This window comes from Gadus morhua, chromosome 16 (assembly GCF_902167405.1).
Source record: "Gadus morhua chromosome 16, gadMor3.0, whole genome shotgun sequence".
In the NCBI taxonomy this organism is placed as follows: domain Eukaryota; kingdom Metazoa; phylum Chordata; class Actinopteri; order Gadiformes; family Gadidae; genus Gadus; species Gadus morhua.
Window position 1 is genome coordinate 19,194,586 of NC_044063.1, and position 25,551 is coordinate 19,220,136.

Sequence of the window (25,551 nt, forward strand, 5' to 3'; positions counted from 1 at the left end):
AATGTCTAGATTCTGCTGATTCATCACACTATGAATGACACAATAGTTTAGCGCTCCATGCAGCACTCACCTGAATACTGATGGATTAATGTACCCATCCCAAGTATTCAACAGGAGAACAAATAGAACAATAAACTTGATACCGTTTTCCACATTTATTTAAAGCTCATACCACTTTTATGAGGTACGTTTTTAATACAAACACTTTTTTCTTATTAAACAAGTGAAAAACTGATATACAAATTGCTAAGTACTTGCTTTACTACACTTTGCACAGTAGACACATTTTGTAGTGAAACAGTTTATGATTTAATTTTGAGAACCAAATATCCCTCCATACAAAATGACGATGATGTAGTGATAAGATAATATGAAATTGCTTCAATGTGTGCTGGTATAAACTGGTCTCTTCTTGAATTAAATTGGACGAATACAACATGAAACATAAGGACAAATACATGGAAACAACTCATTTGGGTTGTTTCCAACGTCATAAAGGCACGTTTAAGTGGGGACCCATCACAGCAAATGTGTCTTGGGTTGAACTCTCTGTTTGATTGGCTTTCTCAGTGACGTCCGGCCCAGTAATCACCGACCAGTTGATGTCTCAGCACAAGCCAAAACTCAACTTACAAACTCAATTCTGAAATGTTACACATTTCATGATTGTCAAAATTGTCACAATCAATAAATAACAGAACAATCGTTAATCCATTGGAATGCTGGTCAAAACATGAATCACAAAGAACTAAAGACTTAGTGAATTTACGAACAAACTTTCTAAATACAAATGTATAAAAGGCCCGAATGGGAATATCTATATTAGCTCCACACATACTCCATCTCTTAAAAAAATGACATTCGTTTCAGCTATCTTCAGTAACAAGCAACAGCTAGATAAAATGGAATCAGTGAAACACTCATAAAGACACACAAGACAAAGAAATAGAAACAATTTTAAACAACTTGTCTGAGTTCTATCAGAACTCATTCGGTCCATTCCCAGGGTAAAAGTTCAGTTCCCTTGCCCATATGGTTGGGAATATGATTAATTTCCAGACAGAAACAATCCCATTATCCTGAGGAAGGTTTGACTCTGTTTGGGAATACAAGAACGGAAGGTCAAATATAGGACGGGGATAGGGTGCAGCGATTGGTCAATGTGTGTTTTTACATTTCCGCCCTCCGATTGGTTCCCTTGTTCTGTCCCATGACTTCGTCGTCCACCTCCTCCTCCTCCTCTTCGTAATTCTCCTCGTTATTCTCCTTTTCTTTCCTATGATTTTCTTCTTTTGGAGCGATGTCCAGGTCTTTTGCTTCCTCCTAAGGGAAAACACAGAGATCACGTTGAGTTCAGACTGGGAACTATACATGAATGGTATTAGGAGACTGCTAAGTGTTCCAAGTGACTGGACCACCACAGAGCTCTTAGCAGTGTTAAGTGGAGTGAGTTGGAGCTGGCCCATCCGGCCATATCACATAGCAAAGTTACACTAACACATTAGCTTATGAGCTGATCGACAGAGGGCAAGCCATGAATCAATGGAAAAAGGGAGAAAGGTTAAATGGAAGCGACTTAGGAAAGACATTAGATCAGTGGTTCTCAACCATTATGACAGATGTTATAAAATATAACAACATACAGTAGCGTAGGCCCCTCTCAAGCAGGAGGCACATTTATTCTTAAAAATAATATTACGTATCGTTAGCTGTTATCAGCTGTACAAAGTGGTTCCACTAGAACAGAGACTAGGAAACACATACACAAACAGCAAGTGAAAACATGTTCTCATGGTAAATGTATTTCCATTTGTACAGTGGCGGCTGGTGGTTTTTAAAGTGAGGGAGGAAGGACTGCGTGCTTGGTTGCCATTGGCCTGCTTGCATTGTTAGTGGTGTATGGTGGCATAAGTATGTGAGACTCAAGTTGTTTCCGGGTGTTTTGGGGATCTACAAAGTAGCAGGGAGGGATAATAATGTGAATTGATACAAATCCACCAGTGGCAGCATTGTACTTTGAAAGCTGGTGGGCAGCATGTCTTGGACTACAAGGGCAGAAGGAAAGGATGCAAAGCCAATTAGTCAAATCAAGCCTACTCTTGATTTGTAAAACTAAATAAAAAAATCTGGTCATAGCATTGGGCCTATTTTTGCCCTCAATGACTGAAGCTATTGGTTATAATTTGGCTATGTTTATTTTCAGCTACAATTGTTTTAAGAAAAATGAAGACACAAGACCAAAAGTTATGTCATTTACAATGCATCATGCTCTGAATCATTCACTAACATCCTTTCCACAACATCAAACCGAATGGTCAAAGTAGCAAACAATTAAAAGAACAAGAAGAACATTATTTAGATCAAGTCAATCCTACCCGCGGGCTCCGCAGCTCGGCCGCGGGCAGCTCGGCCACGAGTTCCGCAGCCGGGCCACGGGCTGCGGAAACGCCAACATAACCGAACAGAGCCGCACTGTACCGCAACGAACAGCAGCGCACCGCTCGGTGGATACGAGGCATACGATTGAGCGGGTTGGTTGGTTCTCGTAGCATAGACTTGAGGGGATAACCCCTCCCTCCAGGCTGCTCCACAGCCAGGGCTCCTGCGTATTGGTTCATAGCGCAGCCATGCGCTATGAACGGACGTAGGCGGGATCCAGATCCCTTAGCTAGTCACAACCACTCAGAGGAGGACTTTTCTCCTCTCTCCTATTGAACCCCATGTTATTCACCGGCCGCCAACACTTTCGGGGAAATTAATGGGAGTCGATGGAGGCTGAGGGAGGAACGTCCTCCCTGAAGTAATTGTCAATAGGCGATAGGGGGTACTCAAAGCGTCTTAGAGTACCATATTAAGCGCTATATAAATTTCATTTATTATTAATGTCCTTTTACCGAGGGAAACGAACATTACTGAACTGGAGAACCGGAGCCTCCACTGATTCGTACTAGTATTTTGATAGTATTGTTTTTAATCTAACGATTTTCTTTTTTTTTCTTCTGCGTACCACTTGATAGCGCATCGTGATGCGTACCATAGTTTGAGAACCAATGCATTAGATGATAAAGTGGGCTCCACAAGACGTAATGCAAGAAACAACATGTGATCTGTGAGAGGTCTACGTCAAACACGTCCTGCAGAACACAGCTTCAGGCCGCAGAACACACCTGTTCCAGGTTCTCCTCATTGTAGGGATCCTCTCCTTCCGCCTCCACCTCCTCCTCTCGCTTCCTGCGGCCCCCCAAATCCTCCTGCACCTTCACAACGGGAAGACAGACAACGCCATTGGCCTTTTCTTCTCCTTAACACAATCCTTCAACTCATTATGCCATACATTTAAACATTGGTTTAAAATGTATGCGTGTGTCTGTGTTACCTCATCCTCTCCTTCTTCCTGGTACTGATCATCCAAGTTATCTTCCTGTTGATCTGGGTTTCCAGCAATCTAAGCACACACCCAAACAACCCCACGCCCACCCACACACACACACACACACACACACACACACACACACACACACACACACACACACACACACACACACACCGTCTATTAGACGTCTACTTCTCTCCAGCCAGCCTCATCACCACGTCCATCAACTTCTCCCCGATCAATAAGCTTGGCTCCCTTCCATTGACCTCTCAGTGGCTCCTTTGAGTACAGTGTCTGCTCATCCCCATCCGTCTTCCATGCTCACCCCCAACTCCTCCCCCACGGCCCGTTGATTAGGGCGGGCATGGGGGTCCGCATGCTTGGCTGGAGCGACTGGCTCCTCATCCCCCACCACCTCCTCCTCCTCCCCCTCCGCCGCCGTCTCCGCCGCGGGCACCACCCTGTGCTGCGGCCGCTGATCCTCCGCCTCCTCGAACTCGTCCTCTCCCTGGTTGTTCGGGTCTTCCTCGGGGTCCAGATCACCCTCCGCTGCCCCCTGCAGGCCGGGCAGAGGAATAGCAACCAGTTTAAATTGGTTAGGTCCAAAAGGGGAAAACCTTAAGTTCTGTTATTTTTCTAACCTATGTACCTGACTTCATACGCATGTTGTGATCAAATAACGGCCTGGAACAGCACGCAGATGAGGCGAGGAATGGTGGTGAACGGTGGATGAATGAATGAGCAGAGTGGATGGATGGATGGATGGATACCTGGTGGTGTGGGGGCACTCTATGATCGCCTTCCTTCTCTTCCTCCTCGACATCGTGCATAGTATGCGCGTCTCCCTCTGCTGGAAGATGCAACACATGGTCAGAACCTGAAGGACTTGGGGAGTGTATTTGTGTATGTGAGTGCAACGTGGGGTCTTCGCGTTCCCCTCCTGAAGAAGTGGTGTATGCCTCACCATCCTCATCGTCGTGGCGAGGGTCCTCTCCTACGTGGACAATGTCATTCCCCATGTTCTCGTACTCGTTCTTTTGCCTGAGGATGGGACAGAGGAATACATCCTGAGTTTGTTTTGCATTTTTAATGCTTTGCCCTCAACTGCATCGTTCTACATGTCATGTCAAGTCAAATCACAAATAAATAAAATGATCATTCATAATATATGATTGCTGGCCTGACCTATCAATCAAATGAAATTGGGTTAATTGTGTACCGACTTGACTTTGGGGTTTAGCTTAAACTCTGAAATGTGTATTGATTTATACAAATGTATCCGGATCCTACAGATAGTGGTATGTGTCTATTTGGACCATGGGGGTTGACAATATAGGGATATATTGAGTAAGCCTTTCATAAAAGCAGACTTTGTTTACACACTGGCCACCTTGCAACGTTATTAATAGTATTATAGTAAGAGTCTCGCAGTGAGACATCACCTGTGCTTTACGGTTTTATGAGAAATAAATCCAGTTATGACCAAAAGGTCTAGTGTTCTATCAGTTCCATTCCCTAATCAAACCACCGCAACTCTATTTTTGTAAAATATTCCTAATGTCGAAGAAATTGGCAGAAACATTTGATGAGACAGGAATCGATGAGGAAATTTAAAGTGGACAAGTTCAGGTCCAAAACTAAATATTTTAGTTTGTATACAAGTAAGAGACGGACAGAGAGCGAAAGAGAAGAGACAGAGAGAGAGGAGACACACGAGAGAGTCAGAGAGACACAGACAGAGAGGCAGAGAGAGAGAGAGAGAGACAGAGAAAGAGCGACAGAGTCAAAGAGAGGGAGAGACAGTTAGAGAGAGAGAGATAGAGACGGAGAGAGGCAGAAACAGAGCGGGTCAGAGACAGAGAAACCGACGGAGCCCTGACCTGATCTGTTGCTCTCTCAGCAGCTTCTCCCGTCTGTCGGCGTCTCTGTGATGTCTCTCCTCCTGCTCCTGCTGCTCCTTCAACCTCTGCTCCCTCTCCTTCTGGTTCCTCTGCATCTGGGCCTGCATGGCCTCCTGGCCCTGCTGGAGCTGCCTGTGTGCCAGAGCCCTCTGAGCGTCCTCACGCTGCCGGTCCTGCTGCTGCTCGTATGGAGACTTCACGTGCTCCTCCTGGCGCAGCTGGGCCTCCTGGCGCAGCTGGGCCTCCTGGTGGAGCTGGGCCTCCTGGTGGAGCTCTGCCTGGGGACCCTGCCAGCAGATACATATGGATGTAAATGACTTAAAAAATCTTCTTCTTCTGTTCATCCATGAGGAAATTCAATCTAATGTATGTTATATTTGACCTGTTGAGTTAGAGAAATTTAGTAATTAATGTATTGAGTGCAACCCAAAAGTGGGTCGCAATTAATCAAGGAAGAGGTGCTTTTGTCAGATTACAGTTAAAAAATAATCTTAAACTGTAATTACCTAATTACTAACCTAACTAATGCTATGAACATGCTGAATGCTGCTTTGTGGACATTTCTGTGAGTAAAAAGGCGGAAAGAATTGAACAAAATCCCATTCAAATCAACAGTGTGTGCAGGCCATGAGACCACAGCTCTAGAGAAGCGACCCTGGTTCATCTCTGACCCCTGGCGGCTGGCGTCGCTGGCGGTCCAGGGCGTTCTCGTCGGGCAGCTCGTGGTCCGGCTCCTCCCCCCCCATGTCCTCCTCCTGGGGCTGGTCCGGGTCCTCTTCCTCCAGCCGCTGGGGCTGGCCGGCCTGGGCCATCTCCTCCTCCGCCAGCTCCCTCCTGCGCTCCGCCTCGCCCTCGCCGTCCTCCACCACCTCCTCCTGCTGCTCCTCCTCCTCCTGCTGCTGCTCCTTCTGTTCCCCCTTCCCCCCCGGGGGGGCCTGCGTGTGGTGGGAGAGCTGGGGGTCGTGGTGGAGGACCGCCACCTGCTGCTCCACCTGTGAGGAGGTGGGGGAGGACAGGGAGCAGGAGAGAGAGGGAGAAGGATTAGAATTGTTTTGCTCTCCATTCACTGGACCTGTGGGGATTTCAAATCGAGAGAATCCCAATGTGCAAGCAGTGTGCGCGGTAGTGAATAGAACACAATCTATTTTACACCAAAGAATAACCCTTATATCAGTCTCTTGGGGGTTCATGCACTATGGTCTGTTGGGTTATCTATGCGGCTCACATGTCAAACCAAGTCCCCTTTTGGATTATCTACAATGGAGTGTTGACATCTTAGTATAAAAAACACCTATTACCGACTCCCCAGCACATCGTGTTTACTTAGGTTCATAGAAAATACAGAGATAGCGATGATACTCCCAACTGTTTATCTTGTTATTACAACAAATGTCATGAGCAGAACTCCTCAATATATGCATTGAGTCGATGGGCACAGACGTGGACCCACCTTGGACTTTGTGGCTACTCCATCAGCGACGGCCTCATCCTTCGGGGGCGGGGCTTCCTGCACCTGCTCTTTTGCTGCCACGGCAACAGGCACGATGTTGTGGTCTTGTTGCACCTGGCTCAGCTGTTTGTACTGATCCACCTGCATCTGGGAGGGGCCAAAACATAAGTTGGATTTATTATGTGTGCCGTGAAGCATGAACACATTACATTGTTTGATGGATACTAGTTATTAGAAATTCATTAAATGATATCATAAGGACCGAAAACAGAACTGGGTGCAAATAAAACTGGACATTGAAGAAACTGCTATGAAAATAAAGGCACATTTATGGGTGAATTTTAACCTAATGGCATGGGCATCTTTTGGAAAAAGATGCATAAAAATGGCATCATTACAAAGCTAATGGCCTCATGGCTGGCCTGACCTCTTCTTTGGACCTGTCACTCATCAATTAATTAGCCCACTGAATGCTCAGATGAAGAATACATGTGGGGTGGGTGGGTTAATTTAGATTAGTGGCGTGCACCCGACAACCCATAACACCCCCCTGCTACAGCAACACTACTGCACTGGTAGCTCATCCATTACCACAATATAATTACATTAGAATTATAAGGCTCATTTGGTTGCACAATGCACTTGGGGCCACAATAAGAAAAATACCTCCTACATCTTCTTGAGAGAAAAGACTGTTCCTCTTGCCTTCGTCAATAATCAAAGTTGAATAATTCAACACTCTGCTCAGGTAACTGTTATTACCTGAGCAGCAGCCAGCGCACTCTTGTGGTCTTCTAGTGTCAGTGCAAGCTGGTCGTGTTGAGCCTTCAGGTCCTGATGCTTAATCTAGACACCGAGTGACAAATGGAGAAGTGAGACACAGGACACACACAAACAGGAAGGATGCACTGCATGCTGTTCTATTCCAAGGGGGTGATTTATACAACTCCAAAGCGAGCATAAATAACAAAATGGTTGACACTGTAAACTGGGAAAACTCTATGTGAACTGAATGCGTGCCAGAGCATTTATAGAGAGAGACCTATAATGTAAATAATTTTAAAAGTAAATTTGAACATAAAAGCTATCATAATAATTACAGTCGCAAAGGGCTTCACAGCTGGAATAGATGGCACCTCCTAACCGACCGCTCTCAGACATTTCATGAAAAGAACAGCTCCCCAAAACCACATCAGAACCTCCCCTCCCACACCCTCCCGCCCTGCTCGGGAGGGCTGTAATGGCAATGGACAGAAATACTTCAAAAGCAGCTTCACATGTTCTTTGAGTTAGGCAACGCAATTTAAAAGGCCACAGTAAAATGTAACAGACAGGGTCAACAGAAAGGATATTGTTCCTCACCCTGGCGTCTTGGAGCTGCATGTGAACATCCTGGTGTGTTTTCCTTAACTGTCTGTTCTCCTCTCTAAGGTTGAACGCGCTATCTGTACCCAGAGAAGAATTTACATGGAAATAGATTTAATTTCAACAGTTCCAACACCCTCCCACTTTCGTTTGCATAAAAGAAACATAAGGAGGTTTTATGTTCCCTGTACAGTTCATTAACTTGAATTCATGATGGTCTTATTTGATTAATTACATTTGATAGAATACAGGCTTAATCATTATCTACTCTCTGCTACTCATCACAATACTCAGAGTGCTGCAGTATCCAATACAACCAGAAGATGGGGACATGCGTCATTAATGATGCAGCACAAGCATGTGACACAATCTTTCATTATTATTTGTCTGTCAAGCTTTATCCGAGCAGTCAGATTACAACCTATAAATCGACTCAATTGAGGTTTATATGGTTACAATCTATATAGAACTAAAAACGGAATGAACTACTTTGCTATGAAGGTGGTGGACAGTGTAAAAACTGGCAATAGGTTGGTGGGACGAGAGCAGAGGCACGCCTAGAGCTGAATAAAAAGGGTGTGTCCCAAACGGAAGGCAACGGTCTTCTGCTACGATATCTAGCAAGGAAGTCTCCTATGGTGGCTTTGTTTGTGGTTTTAGTAGTAGTCCAAAACACAATTCAACTAAAATTTGTTCACAAAATCATCTACACATCTATTCTATGTTCAAAACCTCCCTTGTCATCGGCACCTCAAAAGTCAGCCTCTTTTGTAAATATTTGATGCATGACTTGAAGTCTCCCTCCCAATGATGCCTCAGTAAGGGGCATTTAAGCTGTTTGGACCACGGCCTACAGCTCTACAGTGTGCATGCAAGCTAGGGGACCACAGCGAAGGACTCCCTTGAAACAGGTTAATAAAATCCGACTGATTAACGGCCAAATCAAACAAAATATTTGAGATCAATAGTTTCATGCGACGCATGTCTGCATTTGTTTTATGTGACGCGTGTTCTTCTGTATTCTATTCTTCTTTCCCTCTTCAACGCAAAGCGCTGCCGGTACCTTTAAGTTGGGCGACCTCTGTCTCTTTGGTGTGCTGCAGCTTCTGGAAGCGCTCCTGGTGCTCCCCCAGGGCCCGGCCATGGTCCTCTCCCTGGGCCTGGTGCTGCTCGTGGAGCTCGTAGTACTGCTTCTTCAGGTCCTCGTGCTGGTTCTACAGCCACAGTCAACACCGCCACCGTCAATCAATCATCCATCTGTCCATCCACCTTAGTTCAAGTCAATTGCTCCGTGTGTTCTGTTCTGAAATGTCTAGTCTCACTGGAGACTTGCAACATATTGGAAATACTCTTTGGCTTTAGTACAGGGATGAGGAAGAGTAAGGAATGGTGTGTCGCTTTTGCAAGCAGACACAAAAGGTGGACTAAGTAGGGTGTAATTGTATTGGTGCCAGAGTGACGGGAGTGGATTTGTTTTTTTAATCAAAACCAAAAGGTCCTGTTAATAGGCAAGGCAGGGCAAGGCAACTTTATTTATCTAGCACCTTTCATACAGGAGACAGACTCAAAGTGCCTCACATAGAAACATAGTCATACAATAAAATGAAATGATAAAATAAAGTAGTAAAAGAAAACAAAGGCAAAGTAAAAAAAAGCAATGTATTTAAGATTTAGCAGAAAGCTAAAGCAAACATACAATACCTTAAGCATCTGGTGCTGCACATGTAGAGAGTTGAATCTGCTGTTGGCGTCTTGCTGTTTGATCATCCAAACCAAAGTCAGAACATTTCAAGACAAGACATCAAAGATCACATTGCAAAGGTGAGAATAGCTGTGGACATCTAGTCGGCAGGGGAATAGAATTGAGAGCGGGAAAACATATTGGAGGCGTTTACTTGAAATAGCTACCTTGTCTTTGTTCAGTGACTGCTGGGATTCAAGCTTGTACACCAGGTAATCTGTAAATAAACATATTTAAACAAAGGATAAATACTAATAGTCAGGTCTGTAAGAAAACTGCGGTTCTTTTTTATATTTTTTATCAAAGAAAAACAAATTAGCTTATGGACTCGTCGGACAAAAGCATCATGAAATATTAAACAACAATATTGTATACTGCAGCTTACACTAGACTGAAATGGACGTTGTGGATCTATTTACGTGAGATAAGGTCAATTCATTCATGTGTGTACCCCTGCATGTTCCCAGTCGCCTAGGGTGGACCGGCGGCAAGGCAAGACTGATCGGGAACAGCCGTGTCGTGTGTACTGCCAAAGTCGGCCTTGACTTTAAAAGTTGCCTGGTGGGTAGAAGAGCCTATATACTCCATCATCCTTTGTGGTCTTCCATTAACATTATTATTAAAATTATTGAGTTCCTGCATACATGCATACATGCCTCTATGAGCTTCCCGTGCATTTCCCTCCCTAAAGTGATGGCAGAATTCAGTCTTTTACTGCTGATGATGTTATTAAGGGTTATCAAGGTTTGCATTGAGCATCGGAAAAACCAGACTGCCACACCCCTACAATACTCAGACTGAATTTATTTACTGACCTTGAGAAGTAAATTAATATATTTTTGGACGTTTTCCCAAATGAGAAATATTTGAATAAAAATATGGTAGCTGGGTAGTGGATCCATCCCTTTGTGTCATGTTTTGGTTCATTCAGGGTTACCTTCTTTTGCCTTCTTGTGTTCCACCCGCTCCTTCTGCAGAGACTTCTCCAACCGGGAGCGATGCTCGTACACCACTGAGTGACGGATGGAAACAAAAGAATGAAGAAAAATAAATAAAAGAAACAAGATTCAAAACAATGTGGTGGAAAGAAAACAGAAACACACAGCATAGTATACACCGTGCTCCATTTTGCAATCGACAAACCAGAGCTGCAGTCGAAGGCAAAGGAAATGTGTGTCAGAAATGATGGAGCAGCTCAATATTTGTTTAGTGGCAGAAAGTTGTGGTATTCCACACCAGACCCAGGCATTGGACCAGGACCTACAAATAACTTCAGATTGGTTAGTTTTAGCCCCCTCATGGGCCATATGGGAGGCATTTATCACAAAGGACTGCGCGGCTTCATCAGGATACCAACCCCCACAGGTACCCAGCAGGAGGGCAACATCAATTCGATACACTTTCTGGATTGTCTCGGAGCTGGCAGGCTCATCAGTCATGGATATGGCACGTGACAAAACTCCACAATATTGCTTTGAATCAGTACACTCCTAAGTGCCTCTCGTCCCTCAGGAAAGAGACACTATTTTCTCCTCCTCGCTCATCCAATAACCACCATTATGGCTTCCCGACAACACCCTTGGTTTTGTTAATTTCCCTGTTTTGTTCAACTGCTAAGCACAATAAAAGTTGTTGCACATCCCAGCATAGTGCCTCAGAATTCCAGTAATGCAGCGTTTTAGCATTAAACTTCTTTTTGCAGATGCTATGCATCATTTGGCGGGGTTTGTAAACCCAAGGCACCTAGTTGATCCAAGAGTGGTGTAAAATTGTAAATCGAAGAGTATTTCAGTGTTCGAAATAATATAGTAGCAACATTAGTACGTGTAATAAGCAATTAGCTACAGGCCTAGATTTTTGGTGTTCCAAGAAACACCAAATATATAGTTTAAGCAAACAACAAACACTGAACAGAGAAACAGAACAGGGAAACAGACAACATTTGACATAAAAATAGAAAATAAATGAACGTGGCGCTGCTAAACCTTTGACCTTCTTCCTCCCTCTCAGTCATCATGTCATTTACTCTCTCAGGCTGTCCTCCATTACCTCACTCTCTCAAGGGTCCCAGTTTGACTCACCCTCTCACAGGCCTCCCCTTATTAACTTTAACTCACCCTCTCTCAGACTTTCCCTTGCTGACTTTAACTCACTGTCTCTCAGGCTTTTCCTTGCTGACTTTAACTCACTGTCTCTCAGGCTTTCCCTTGTTAACTGACTCTCTCTCAAGCTTTCCCATGTTTAGCTAAGGCTAAGCATGAGGACAAGAAAAAGTCCAAGAGACAGATGGACAACAACTTGGTATAACAGTTATAACTTTAGAAGCTCTTCAAGTATTGGAAGTACAGCATGGTAATTTAATAAGACATTGATTTGACATGCATTGCCTCAAGCTCGTTGGATATTAATTTGTCAGCATTATTTAAATCATTCAATGTGTTTCTAATGCTCAAAATACATAAAATAGGCACAGAGTTGACCAAAAGTCCAAAGTTGTTTTCGGGTAGACGCCATCTGGAAATATGCAAATTAGGCACACCCATTCTTAAAGATAATCATTTCAGTGTGCATCTAATGATCAAAAAGTATTCAACTAGACACAAAGTTAGGCTTTCTAGCTCATCTGGTTCAAAAGTTGTAGATTAAACCTTATTCGGGCAGCAGCCATATTGGATTTGGCCACCTTGGTGAACCTAGAGGTTTCTGGTTTGGGCGCTCTCACTAAATCATTAGCTTTTAGACTGATAATATCCCTAAAGCACTCAACAGTCACGAAGAGCAAAACAAACGCCTCAAAGACAATATATCATTTTCATATGTATTATTAGGATAAATAATTAGGACTATTACAACACTGACACTGTAAAAATTCCTTTGATCCACCAACAAGTTTAAGGTTTGCCATCAAAAGCTGTGCTACAGCAATTATTCACAGCTTTTGCTGCTACAGGTACACCCATATGGATTTTGAAGTCCCTAATGCCAGGATCAGAATACATGAATTTAGCCAGATTTCAAAATGTTGTTTTAATGTGGTTGCAGAATATCTTTTAGCATTGTGGACGATTACGAAAATCTGGACGTCGGATTTGGCTATCGTTTCCCGTTTGGGATTACACGGTCAAAAGCTTCCGATGTGGGTAAATCAAACACTAAAAGACCCATCGAAATAAAAACTTGCATGCTTGATTTTCTTTTACCATTGTTTGACAACTCCTACACTGACATGGATGAATAAAATATTGACCCCTCCGAGGTTAACAATTTCACCCCAATCTGAGGTGTACTTGACAATAGGTTGTGAAAGCGGAAGTGTGCCCTGTCTACAGCCCAAGTCACGGCAAGATGTTGTGAGGCAATAATTAAACTAATTTGACACGTTAACCATAGTATAGGAAAAATTCATTGTATAGTCTGATCCTGGCATTAGACAAACCTATAGCTAATGCATACGTGGGGCTTTTAGGATTCTAGTTTGTCCTCAAATACCTTCCTCACTTCTTTTGACTTCTGCTCAGCCTAATAGAAAGCACAGGTTTGGATGCCTTTGAGCACTGAACATGGCGCTGCATTGCAAGAGCATCCTTCTTCAGTACTGTGACCCATTTTCCTCCAAATCAGGCTTCAGGATTTGATCAGCATACAGTGGGTGTACTTACTTTATTCCATGCAGTCCTTTGAGAAAAAGTGGGTTCAACCAACACAACATTAGCTCAAAATAAACTGTGTGTTTATTCAAACTGAAATTGAAAAAAGAGACACACTTTTGGCCAGAAAGCTGTTGTTAACGAGATCATTAAAAATGATTGTCATCAGAAATGTGCACATTTATAAAATATGACTCACTCTTTGGTAACTTTTTGCTCACTATGTCATTTCTTGAGTTATTTGGAAATCGAATTGTGAATTATTTATGATTGCAAAGCGCTGCTATATCAACATAGCATCGGTGTGATTTAAATACAATAATTTACAGAATATTTTTTTGACATAGAAACAATAACAATTTTCAACTAGTAAGTACTGTGTAGATCCATTAGACCCAACACCCATCACATTGGATTAACTGAATGTAGTTTCTTGTAAGTAATCACAACCCCATTTGGATAGACATGTCTGAGATATATGAAGTATATATTTTTCAGGCAATGGAAAGTGTAACTACCATTGTTGTTTGTATGCTTGAAAAGTCTTGGGATTATGTGGTGTATATAACGATATATAAAAAACAATATTATACAGTCGCTCCAGAAAAACGCGATTATGCAATCGCATAATTCAACGCATAATCAGCCAAAGTCTGCATATTCATGCGGGGGCCGCATTTTTTCAAATATGCCGCACTTTCACAGCATAAATTGCAGATTTCTGCGCAAAATATGCAGGGCTTGCATGATTTCATAATCCCTGCATTTTCGTTGCAAAAAAGTCACATATAATTTAGCAGAAAGTTGAAAATTTTTGAGGTAACTTCACACAAGAGCAGCAATTTCCCCTGTTGCCATGGGAACGTTATGAAGTGACGTAATTACGCGACGTGAACGCCGTCGAAAAGCTGCATAAGTTCCCGCAATTTTTGCAAGTTCCCGCAATTTCATTGCATAAATATGCCGCATATTTCATCGCATTTTTTAAGAAAACGTGCCGCATAACCAAGGATTTTTGGCCACAACAATCACAAAAAAACTCCTAATTTTTCTCGAGGGACTGAATATATGCTGCCGCAGCCACCTACATGGTCACATTTAAAAGTCAAAAGGTCATTCTCTTCAAATATAACAATGAGAAAGCAAGAATCTGGTTCCCTACGGTGCTGGGACTTTGTTTTTCTGTAGGGGGAGATGCGAGGGGACCAAAATCAGCATCTATAAACAGAATTAGCCAGTGGCAATTGGCCATTTTGACCATATGTGTTTGAACTGGTTGATAATATGATGCTGAATTTGATTGTCTTTGACGATATGATTAATTTTGTGAAATCATGCAAGGATTGCGTCATAACTTTAACCAAATACCCCTTGCAAGCCTCTCTTGATCTAGGAATCACGCAGATTTGTTTGAATGGTCTGCATCATGTTATTCTACTGACTACACAAGAGTTACAGCTCAGATGGACCCATTTATGCAGTAGGGCCGAGCTCTTCGAGTGGCCAACGACGTGCGTCGCGACCTAGGTCGCATTGGTCGCGACGTAGGTCGCATTGGTCGCTGTGTTGGTCGCTCGTCTGGCTGCCGTTTTCTCGTCTGGCTCGGTCGCTCAAAGTCTATGGGCGGTCCTTAATCAGTTAATTTGCATGTTATTAACGGGTTTTTTGCGACAGTTGAAGTACCAGAAAGCCATGCTCTCTGGCGAAAGCTACCTACAGCTCTTTATTGCTAATATTGTTTTAATATTTTTATATTGAAGTACAGTTTAAAATGATGAAATCGTTGGTCTATCAGTATCAATAAAATACATAAGTTGTAATTGGGGCGTATTCAAATAATTTATTTAATTGTATTTTATATCTTATATAGCCTATATATTTGTTTTGTTAAATGTCATTGAGCCTAATAAGGTATATTATGCACAAAGTTCTTCGTTATAGAGCGATAGGCTATAGTAGTTTGAAATCAATGCTACAGTGGCGCAAGCTGTGGTACAAGTGGTAGTGACGCTAAGTTATTGATCCTGAAGGCCGGTGTTCTATTCTCTCCACGGACTGATTCATTTTTGCTCTTTTAGTCAAACTTATTGACGCAATCGGCCTCTTTCATTTAACATTTTTGTATGATTTAGTACGATGGTATGGTATGATAATTATATGACGGGCTGCGACGCTGGCTGGTATCGGCTGGCTAGCTGCGACGACAGGCCAGCCGCGCTGGCTGCCACTGTCCGCGCTGGCTGCCACTGTCCGCGCTGGCTGCCACTGTCCGCGCTGGCTGCCACTGGCCGCGCTGGCTGCCACTGGCCGCGCTGGCTGCCACTTGCCGGCCGCGCTGGCTGCCACTTGCCGGCCGCGCTGGCTGCCACTGGCTCTGGCAGGCTGACCGACTAGGTCGCGACCATAAAAGCGTCGCGACCCTTTTGGCGGCAAATAGGTCGCAACCAACCAGAGGTATGGCTGAATGAGCGACCTGTGGCAGCCAGCCATTGTCACCATGAATTTGTATTGATTATATTGTATAGCCTTTTCTTTTTTAAATGTCAAAGACTAATAAAATATCCTATGAAGCAAATTATAGTGTAGTAGTTCTAGAAAAAGTGTAACGTGTCTATCATAGAAGTCACAGTGGTGTACGTGTTGATAAGTGTAACGACGTTCATCATGTTAGCCACAGTGGTGTAAGTGGTAGCGATGCTAGGTTAGTAATCAAGGGGATGTGGGTATGAATTTATTCACAGTCAGATAGATTTGCTCTTTTAGTCAAACTTATTGACGCAATCGGCCTCTTTCATTTTAACATTTTAGCAGGATTTAGTACAATGTTATGATAATTATATGACGTAATGACGGGCTGCGACGCTGGCTGGGTCGGTTGGCTGGCTGCGACGACAGGCCAGCCGCTGCCTGCCGCTGGCAACTGCCGCTGGTCGCTGGCACTAGCTCTGGCAGGCTGACCGACCAGGTCGCGACCATAAAAGCGTCGCGACCCTTTTGGCGTCAAATAGGTCGCAACCAACCAGAGGTATGGCTGAATGAGCGACCTGTGGCAGCCAGCCATTGTCACCATGAATTTGTATTGATTATATTGTATAGCCTTTTCTTTTTTAAATGTCAAAGACTAATAAAATATCCTATGAAGCAAATTATAGTGTAGTAGTTCTAGAAAAAGTGTAACGTGTCTATCATAGAAGTCACAGTGGTGTACGTGTTGATAAGTGTAACGACGTTCATCATGTTAGCCACAGTGGTGTAAGTGGTAGCGATGCTAGGTTAGTAATCAAGGGGATGTGGGTATGAATTTATTCACAGTCAGATAGATTTGCTCTTTTAGTCAAACTTATTGACGCAATCGGCCTCTTTCATTTTAACATTTTAGCAGGATTTAGTACAATGTTATGATAATTATATGACGTAATGACGGGCTGCGACGCTGGCTGGGTCGGTTGGCTGGCTGCGACGACAGGCCAGCCGCTGCCTGCCGCTGGCAACTGCCGCTGGTCGCTGGCACTAGCTCTGGCAGGCTGACCGACCAGGTCGCGACCATAAAAGCGTCGCGACCCTTTTGGCGTCAAATAGGTCGCAACCAACCAGAGGTATGGCTGAATGAGCGACCTGTGGCAGCCAGCCATAGCCAGCGTCAATAAGTTTGACTAAAAGAGCAAAAATCTATCTGATTGTGAATAAATTCGAACCCACGAACCCTTGATTACTAACCTAGCATCGCTACCACTTACACCGCTGTGGCTAACAAGGGAAATATCGTTACACTTATAATCAATCACACCACTGTGGCTTTTATGATAGACACCGTTACACTTTTTATAGAACTATATTACACTATAATTTGCTTCATGGGATATTTCATTAGTCTTTGACATTTAAAAAAGAAAAGGCTATAGGCTACAATATAATCAATACAAATTCATACGCATCACTGTATTACAAAGTTAATTTAAAATTAATTATAGATGGATAGACCAAAAGGCCTATTTATTTTTATATTATAAAAAGGCCTATTGGTCTATCAATATCTAAGCTATATATTATTGCATGTACGTTTTTATTACACTGACGCACGTAGCCTATATTTATTCTGTTCAATGAGATGTTAACTGATAACATAGACTTTTGGTTGTGGTAGCAGCCATGGTGACAATGGCTGGCTGCCACAGGTCGCTCATTCAGCCATACCTCTGGTTGGTTGCGACCTATTTGCCGCCAAAAGGGTCGCGACGCTTTTATGGTCGCGACCTAGTCGGTCAGCCTGCCAGAGCCAGTGGCAGCCAGCGCGGCCAGTGGCAGCCAGCGCGGCCAGTGGCAGCCAGCGCGGCCAGTGGCAGCCAGCGCGGACAGTGGCAGCCAGCGCGGCTGGCCTGTCGTCGCAGCTAGCCAGCCGATACCAGCCAGGCGTTGCTGCCCGTCATTACGTCATATGATTATCATACCATCGTACTAAATCATACAAAAATGTTCAAATGAAAGAGACCGATTACGATTACGAGTTTGAGTAAAATGGCAAATATATACCTGATCGTGATGAGTGTCGAACAGCCGTTGTGATGATTACCAACCTAGAGCCATTACCACTTGTACCACTGTGCCATTGACGTTTTGTCGTTGTACTTTTATTAAACTATATAACTCTATAACGAAGAACTTTGTACCTATACTTTATCAGGCTTAATGATATTTAACAAAACAAATAGGCTATGTATAATTTCGAAAATACATTATTTCAATATGCCCCAAATTACAACTAATATATCACTCTATAACGAAGTGCTTTGTGCATAATATACCTTATTAGGCTTAATGACATTTAACAAAACAAATATATAGGCTATATATAAGATATAAAATTCATTATTTGACTGATAGACTGATAGACCAACGATTTTATCATTTTAAACTGTACTTCAATATAGAAATATTAAAACAATATTAGCAATAAAGAGCTGTAGGTAGCTTTCGCCCTTTCTGGTACTTCAACTGTCGCAAAAAAAAACGTTAATAACATGCAAATTAACTGATTAAGGACCGCCCATAGACTTTGACCGACCGAGCCAGCCAGCGACCAAAACGGCAGCCAGACGAGAAAACGGCAGCCAGACGTGCGACCAACACAGCGACCAAAGCGACCTACGTCGCGACCAATGCGACCTACGTCGCGACCAATGCGACCTAGGTCGCGACGCACGTCGTTGGCCACTCAGAGAGCTCGGCCCTGCTCCGTTTATGTCAATATAGCCATGGTCGCCAGCAGATATCCACCAGAGGTCCCTGATCTCTATGTCGGTCCCACAGCGCTCTCCTCTTCTCTGGCTCTAATCTAGGTTCCCAGACAGTGTAGTCAAACATTAAAAATCCCCATGGCCGGGTGGTTTATTGTTGCCCTTTCAACTCCTCTTACATCTTTCACTGCAGCCCACGGCAGCCCAACTGCATGGCCTGTGGTGTTGCTGAGGTTACAGCCAGCATGAGCACACACAGGTGAGGGCGGGGCTCCAAGGCCCCGCCCTCACCTGTGTGTGCTCATGCTGGAACCCCACTCCGGTTCACTGGAGACAGCTGGGAAACACAGCTCCCTGACACACTTGTTGGGCAGGCCTTGGGGGCACAATCTTCCACACTGGACCCTGAACTCTGCATTATTGGAGCCTGCACATAAGACTGCAGAGCACATTTTTTAGCTGCCTGCTACCATCACACAATGTGCTTTCGTGGGTCCATTTCCCCCGTGCATGCACACATTGACCCACCAACACCGGGGGATCCAAAATGCAAGAGATCAACCAGCTCATCTGCAATAGACTAACAAAATTGATTTGCAGGTCATGACATTAGTAGGCCCTTCTAATGCAACCATTTTTTTTACTTTTACGATATTAGGGTTCAGCCGTAGACAAAGTATAATGGACGTTTCGCATAATCTGCTGAACCCAAGGTTGCCTATGTCAAAACATGGCAACTTTTGCATTCCTGCTGTAACCACTAAGAGAGTAAACAAAGAGAAACTTAGACACACTGCTAACCTCACAAATCTCATACATATTTCCTCCAAACCAAAAACAACCTTAAAGCCTATCAACAACACCATCAGGATGGGTCTACTTAATGTTAGGTCTCTTAATAACAAATCATTTTTAGTTAATGATTTTATTACCACCTCTAAACTGGATTTCATGTTTTTAACTGAAACATGGCTGGAACAAAATAACCGTTCTGATAGAGACAGCTCCTCCCAACTATAACTTTTTTGATGCATGTAGATCTGGAAAAAGAGGTGGAGGGGTTGCTGTTATATTTAAAAATGATTTTCAGGGGAAACAGATGTTATTTGGTGATTTTCCATCATTCGAATACCTTTGTGCTGTATTGAAATGCTCCCCCAGAGTTCTCCTATTAATTATTTACAGGCCACCCACATACTCTGCACATTTTTTCGATGAATTCATAGAATTATTGTCTAGCATCTCCACAGACTTTGACTGTCTAGTTATAACTGGTGACTTCAATTTTCATACTGATGATTTGAATGACAAGTGTGCAAAAAAACTTTTTACCATTTTGGACACATTTGAACTGTCCCAACATGTGAAAGAGACTACTCATTGTAAGGGCCACACTCTAGACCTGGTTATCACAAAGGGCCTCAATGTTTCTGATCTCTCTGTGACTGATCCTTCCTTGTCTGACCACTTTTGTGTTTTCTTTAATATATATTTTATTCCCAACATACAGACAAAATCAAATACTGTCAAAAAACGGTATATCAATGAAGAATCGTATGTACTTTTTAGAAAGGCCATCTCCTTACTACCACCTCTCAACCCATGTTCTGCTGATGATCTTGTAGAAAACTTTAATTTGAAAATTTTGAAAGTCATGGATGTCATTGCACCTTATAAGGTTAAAACAATTTCTGGAAAGCAAAAGGCACCCTGGAGAAAAGCTGCTTCTGTAACAGCACAGCAAAAAGAATGCAGGAAGGTTGAACGCATCTGGCTTAAAACAAAACTTCATATTCACCATGATATCTACAAAGAGAGCCTCCGTGCCTACAATTCAGACTTAAAAAGTGCTAGAGAAACATTTTTCTCCAATATCATTAAATCCAATAATAATAATAGAGGTATCTAGGCTCCGCTTTTTTAAAAGGGGTTTAATAACTGCAGTTTTCAGGGCTTTTGGGAAGTTGCCTGACATCCGTCTTAACACAGACTCTGGCAAAACCTCAATACTAATGCTACTAGACCTCAGTGCTGCATTCGACACTGTAGACCATACAATACTTTTGGACAGGTTAGAAAACTGGGTGGGGCTTTCAGGCACAGTCTTAAATTGGTTCAGATCCTACCTACAAAACAGGAACTACTTTGTTTCCATCGGCGACATTGTATCAGAATCAACCAACGTGATGTGTGGAGACCCACAAGGTTCGATCTTAGGACCCTCTTTATTCAACATCTACATGCTCCCACTAGGGCAAATCATGCATAATAACAATATTGACCATCATTGCTATGCTGATGACACGCAAATCTATGTATCGCTATCACCAAATGACTATCGGCCCATAGATCTGCTGTGCCAGTGCATTGAGCAAGTGAAAGACTGGATGTGCCGAAATTTCCTTCAGCTAAATGAGGATAAAACAGAGATAATTGTATTTGTTGCTAAAACGGAAAGGCTTAAAGTAACCCAACACCTTCACTCTCTGTCCCTGAAAACCTCAATCAAAGCCAGAAATCTAGGGGTTATCATGGATTCTGATTTACATTTCGAAAGTCACATCAAATCAGTTACAAAATCTGCATATTATCACCTTAAAAATGTAGCAAGACTTAGAGGGCTCATGTCCACCGAAGATTTACAAAAACTTGTACATGCCTTTATCACTAGTAAGCTTGATTACTGCAATGGTCTCCTTACAGGTCTCCCAAAACAAACTCTAAGGAAGCTTCAGCTTGTTCAGAATGCTGCTGCTAGAGTTTTAACAAAGACCAAAAAATTTGAACATATTACACCAATTCTTAAATCGTTACATTGGCTTCCTGTAGGTCAGAGAATTGATTTTATAATCATGTTGCTAACCTATAAATCCCTACATGGTTTAGGTCCAAAATATTTAACTGATATGCTTCCACTACATAAGCCTTCTAGAACACTAAGATCTTCTGAGACCAATCTGTTAATTATCCCCAGAGTAAACACGAAACATGGGAAAGCAGGATTTAGTTACTATGCAACAAATAGCTGGAATAAACTCCCTGAGGATTTAAGACTTGCCCCAACTCTGAGCACCTTCAAAACAAGATTGAAGACTTTTATGTTTGCTTTAGCTTTCTGCTAAATCTTAAATACTTTACCTTTATTTTACTAAAATGCCTTTTTAACTTTCAATTTAATTTTCTCACTTTCTTAAATACATTGCACTTTCAATTTTACTTACTAAAAAGCCTTTTTAACTTTCAATTAAATTTTCTATTTTTACCAGAAAGATACATGATCTGATACCAGAGAGAAAGGATAAGGGTTACTAGAATCCGGGTTGGAGTCCCAGAGAAAGTACCAAGTTCCTTTTAGGTTGGGTTGGAGTCCCGACGCGGATACCAGAGAAACTGTTGATCTGATCTTAAATACATTGCACTTTCTATTTTACTAATTTCTTTGCATATGTTTTCTTTTACTTATCTATTATTTTATTTTATTGTATAACAATGTTTATATGTGAAGCACTTTGAGTCATGCCTTGTGTATGAAAAGTGCTATATAAATAAAGTTGCCTTGCCTTGCCTATTAATGAACACGGTTTTCAGCAAGTCTGCACTTCAACAAAGGTTTGTCAGTTATGCCAAAAAACCAAGGCTGAATAGTTAAGTTGACATTCAAGATCCATCAAAGTGCCAATGGCTTATCAGAGGGCCAAGGCTTATGTCTTTCTTAATGGAACATCCACCCTTATGCCAGGAAGAACCAAGAATAAAACTAGCAACCCACCATTTGCAACACAACCTGCGCTCAAGAGTTGTGTTGCTACTGGGCATCCCAATTGGTGTACGTGTCTCTCTGTGAATAGTTATAAACACACAGGCCCTAAACTGTTTAGTTATACACACTTTGACGTGATCTGTTTGTTTTTGGTCCATGCATGGAATTTCATTAGTGGTCCATGTTTGGAAATCAAGCAAATGTCATTATTTGACATTCATTTGACACTCAAATTTATGATTGTACAAGAAAACAAATCCTGTTGAACTTGTTTGAATATGATGAAGAAGATATGGTTATGCAAACCCATAACTGGATGGGTTTAACACATGTGGTAAGGACGTTTACGTATGTTTCAGTTCAGTATGTCAGTGGATCTTATGGTAACATAACTTGTTTGTGTTTGTGTGTGTGTGTGCATGTGCGTGTGTGGGTGTCCATGCGAACATTTGTATGCCAGTGTGGACAGTTTTAAGAATGCATGCGTCGCTTTTCAAGTGCAATTTGTGGATGCAGCGGGCAAACAAGGATCGATAGGGCCCTGTGCCCAATCGAAGCTATGACCCTCCTCTAAATATAGGTCACTCCACAACAACAACCATCAGAGTAGAAGGGGATATCAGATGACCCACGGCTTTGGATGGAGCGACGCTTCTATCACTTCAGAACAATAACGGGTACGCTCCGCTGGGAAAAGAGTCGCCTTCGTTCTTGCTAAGCCGGCCTCTTCTCAAGTACATGTATGCATAAATATATACAGTAGTCGTTCAAAGGTGAAACAAGAGCTGACCGAGTGAGCCCAACACTGTACCGGCGGTCGTGGTAGACTAGGTCTCATGGGCGGAGGCACACAGTGGTGCTATTGAGCTGCAAGTTAAGCTGGGGTCCACTTGAAATGTGTGCAGAGTTTTACATGAAAGACGCCAGCTCTCTTGACGATAAATGTCTTCAATAATAGGACAGTAACCAGGGGAAAAGTTCAGCTATAACAAACTGTTTGACGAAAAGGGTGTGTGGCTAAAGAGACAAGTATCACCCTGCACATATTGACCAGGCTTTTATCACTGACGTGAGACTTTAGCCTTTAAGTAAAAAGCTAATTCGACTGCATGACTTTACTATGTGTAGAAACATTATTTTTACAGACTAAGATAAATAACATTTTCCTGCTTTACCATGATGAACTACAAGGAACACCTGCTTATATGATGGTTTTAAATTAACTAGTTGTAAGGCAAATAGAAATCCAAAGCACTTGAGTGGGTTTAATTGCAGGGATGTTGGCTGGGTTTGTGGCAGACCCTGATGAATGTAGGTTTAACGGCAAGGCCTTTTAAAAACAAATGACTCAGAATTTTTGACTGATACTAATACCAGTTATTTCATCTGTAGTCAAGTAGTAGGCATGTGGCTTAACAATACGCTTTGCTTCACAATGATGGCGAGAGTGCAGGATTTTCTTCTCACCATCTTGGTGGGATTCCAATAGTAATTGCATGTTCATTAACGCTTAACAAACCATCCTGTCATTTAACCTATAGATAAGGATGCCATATAATGAAGTAAAGTCAAACCTTGGCTATGGGAGGGAAATTGCGTTTTGTTTGCATTTTGTTGTTGTCATGTGAGTCATCAAAGTGGCTGAAACAAATGTTGTCCTATTCCACCTGGGGATTTTCAGAATATCGGGTGTGCCCGAGGACAGTTCGACTGAATGTTCTGTTCCATATCACAGCTGACATGTGGGCTGAAACATAACTATCCCAAAGCAACCTTAAAAACAACAACAATGCACCTACACGTCTTATGAAACACACGTTCACACACACGCACACATACACGCACACGCAAACGCACACGCACGCACACACACACACACACACACACACACACACACACACACACACACACACACACACACACACACACACACACACACACACACACATATAGGTAAGACGTAAAAAGAGTCTACGACACAGTAGGTCACTAATCCTAACCTTACCAATACACGGCTGTACAAATCTAAAGCCAAGTGTGCTAATACATCTTCTTAACCTGGTTTAGCAAGAAGATTAGACGGGATACCTATAGGTGAAAGGTGACAGACAACTATACAAGAGTCAAGTTGACACAACTTCAATGCAACCACTGCATAAAATATGACCCGCCTCACCAGGCCATGAACAAACCTCTACGATTCCTTTGGACCCATCGGTTGTCAAGTTGGGTGAAATAAAGCCTCGCCTGCCACGATGTTTACTCACACGGTCTTACAATTACGTGTGCGGTCGCAGTTCCTGTACCAATACAGTAACCACTGCAAAGCACACTCAGCTTGTGTGTTTACCTTGCAGCTGCGCCGAGAGCGACTCCTGGTGTTGTTGGTACTTGAGCGCCGTCGCCTCGGTTCTTTTGAGCTGCTTGTGCATCTCGTAGGACATCATGCCCCCGTAGATCATCCCGAACACCACGGTGATCAGCAGGAGAGACTGGAAAATCCTCCGCTGTCTCCTGGAGCACACCCCGTTCCCCATGTTCAGCCCGCACCCCTCCCCGCGGTCTGCTTCCCCACACAACCCCCTCCGTTTACGCTGCGCAAAACTTCCCCACAACTTTTTTTTTTACTTTCCGTGTGACGCGAAGAAGAAAGTCACCCTCGGATTAGGAGCATGTTCGCACAGAGGAAAATCCCACCGAGGCGCTGGAATCGGATTGTGTAACGTTACACATTGTCACGGCGAGCCACATCCACGCGATTTCCGCACAAGTTACCGTTGGCGAGTCGCTGTTCATATGTTCGCTTGAGCAGCCAACGCACGTCAAAGTCCTATTCCGCTGAGTCGCGCATTGGGCTCAGGGGCAGCGAACTTCCCTGCAATGTCGTTTTCTTTAATCCGACGTTTGCTCTATCAGTGCAATTATTCGGTAAAGTCTCAAGGCGAGCAAAAAGTAAAGTCCCCACTCTCAGACACGGCCTCCATAGCACCTTTAATTTGAGATACGTGTCACCTCAAAGCAGCTGCCTGCCAGCCAACTGCTACCCCGAAGGAAGTCCCTCCTACCGCGAAAGACATTTC

General features: G+C 43.1%; 1 protein-coding gene across 2 annotated transcripts; it reads right to left on the reverse strand.

The window, feature by feature from the left end:
• Positions 1-140: 140 nt before the first annotated feature.
• golim4a (golgi integral membrane protein 4a) lies at positions 141-25,530 on the reverse strand. 2 transcript variants are annotated; one of them, XM_030380302.1, is made up of 16 exons: positions 24,822-25,530; positions 10,768-10,842; positions 9,998-10,047; positions 9,791-9,844; positions 9,153-9,303; positions 8,087-8,169; positions 7,487-7,570; positions 6,725-6,871; positions 5,946-6,266; positions 5,254-5,561; positions 4,338-4,414; positions 4,144-4,220; positions 3,699-3,929; positions 3,377-3,445; positions 3,168-3,257; positions 141-1,323 (listed from the first exon to the last, which is right to left on the reverse strand). In XM_030380302.1, exons 1-16 carry the CDS (start codon positions 25,006-25,008, stop codon positions 1,171-1,173), a joined length of 2,157 nt encoding a protein of 718 aa, XP_030236162.1. In that variant the 5' UTR covers positions 25,009-25,530; the 3' UTR covers positions 141-1,170. The 2 variants fall into 2 exon arrangements, with proteins under 2 accessions (XP_030236162.1, XP_030236161.1); XM_030380301.1 differs by having other exon boundaries at positions 4,144-4,223; positions 24,822-25,529.
• Positions 25,531-25,551: the final 21 nt, after the last annotated feature.

What these genes read in the sequence shown, in the direction of transcription:
- golim4a (XM_030380301.1), bottom strand. Translation starts at nt 25,008, where the DNA reads ATGGGGAACGGGGTGTGCTCCAGGAGACAGCGGAGGATTTTCCAGTCT. An exon ending in TGCAGCACCAGATGCTTAAG is followed by an intron (nt 9,304 to 9,790) that starts GTATTGTATGTT and finishes CTGTGGCTGTAG; the next exon opens with AACCAGCACGAGGACCTGAA. An exon ending in AGGAAGAAGGAGAGGATGAG is followed by an intron (nt 3,258 to 3,376) that starts GTAACACAGACA and finishes CCCGTTGTGAAG; the next exon opens with GTGCAGGAGGATTTGGGGGG.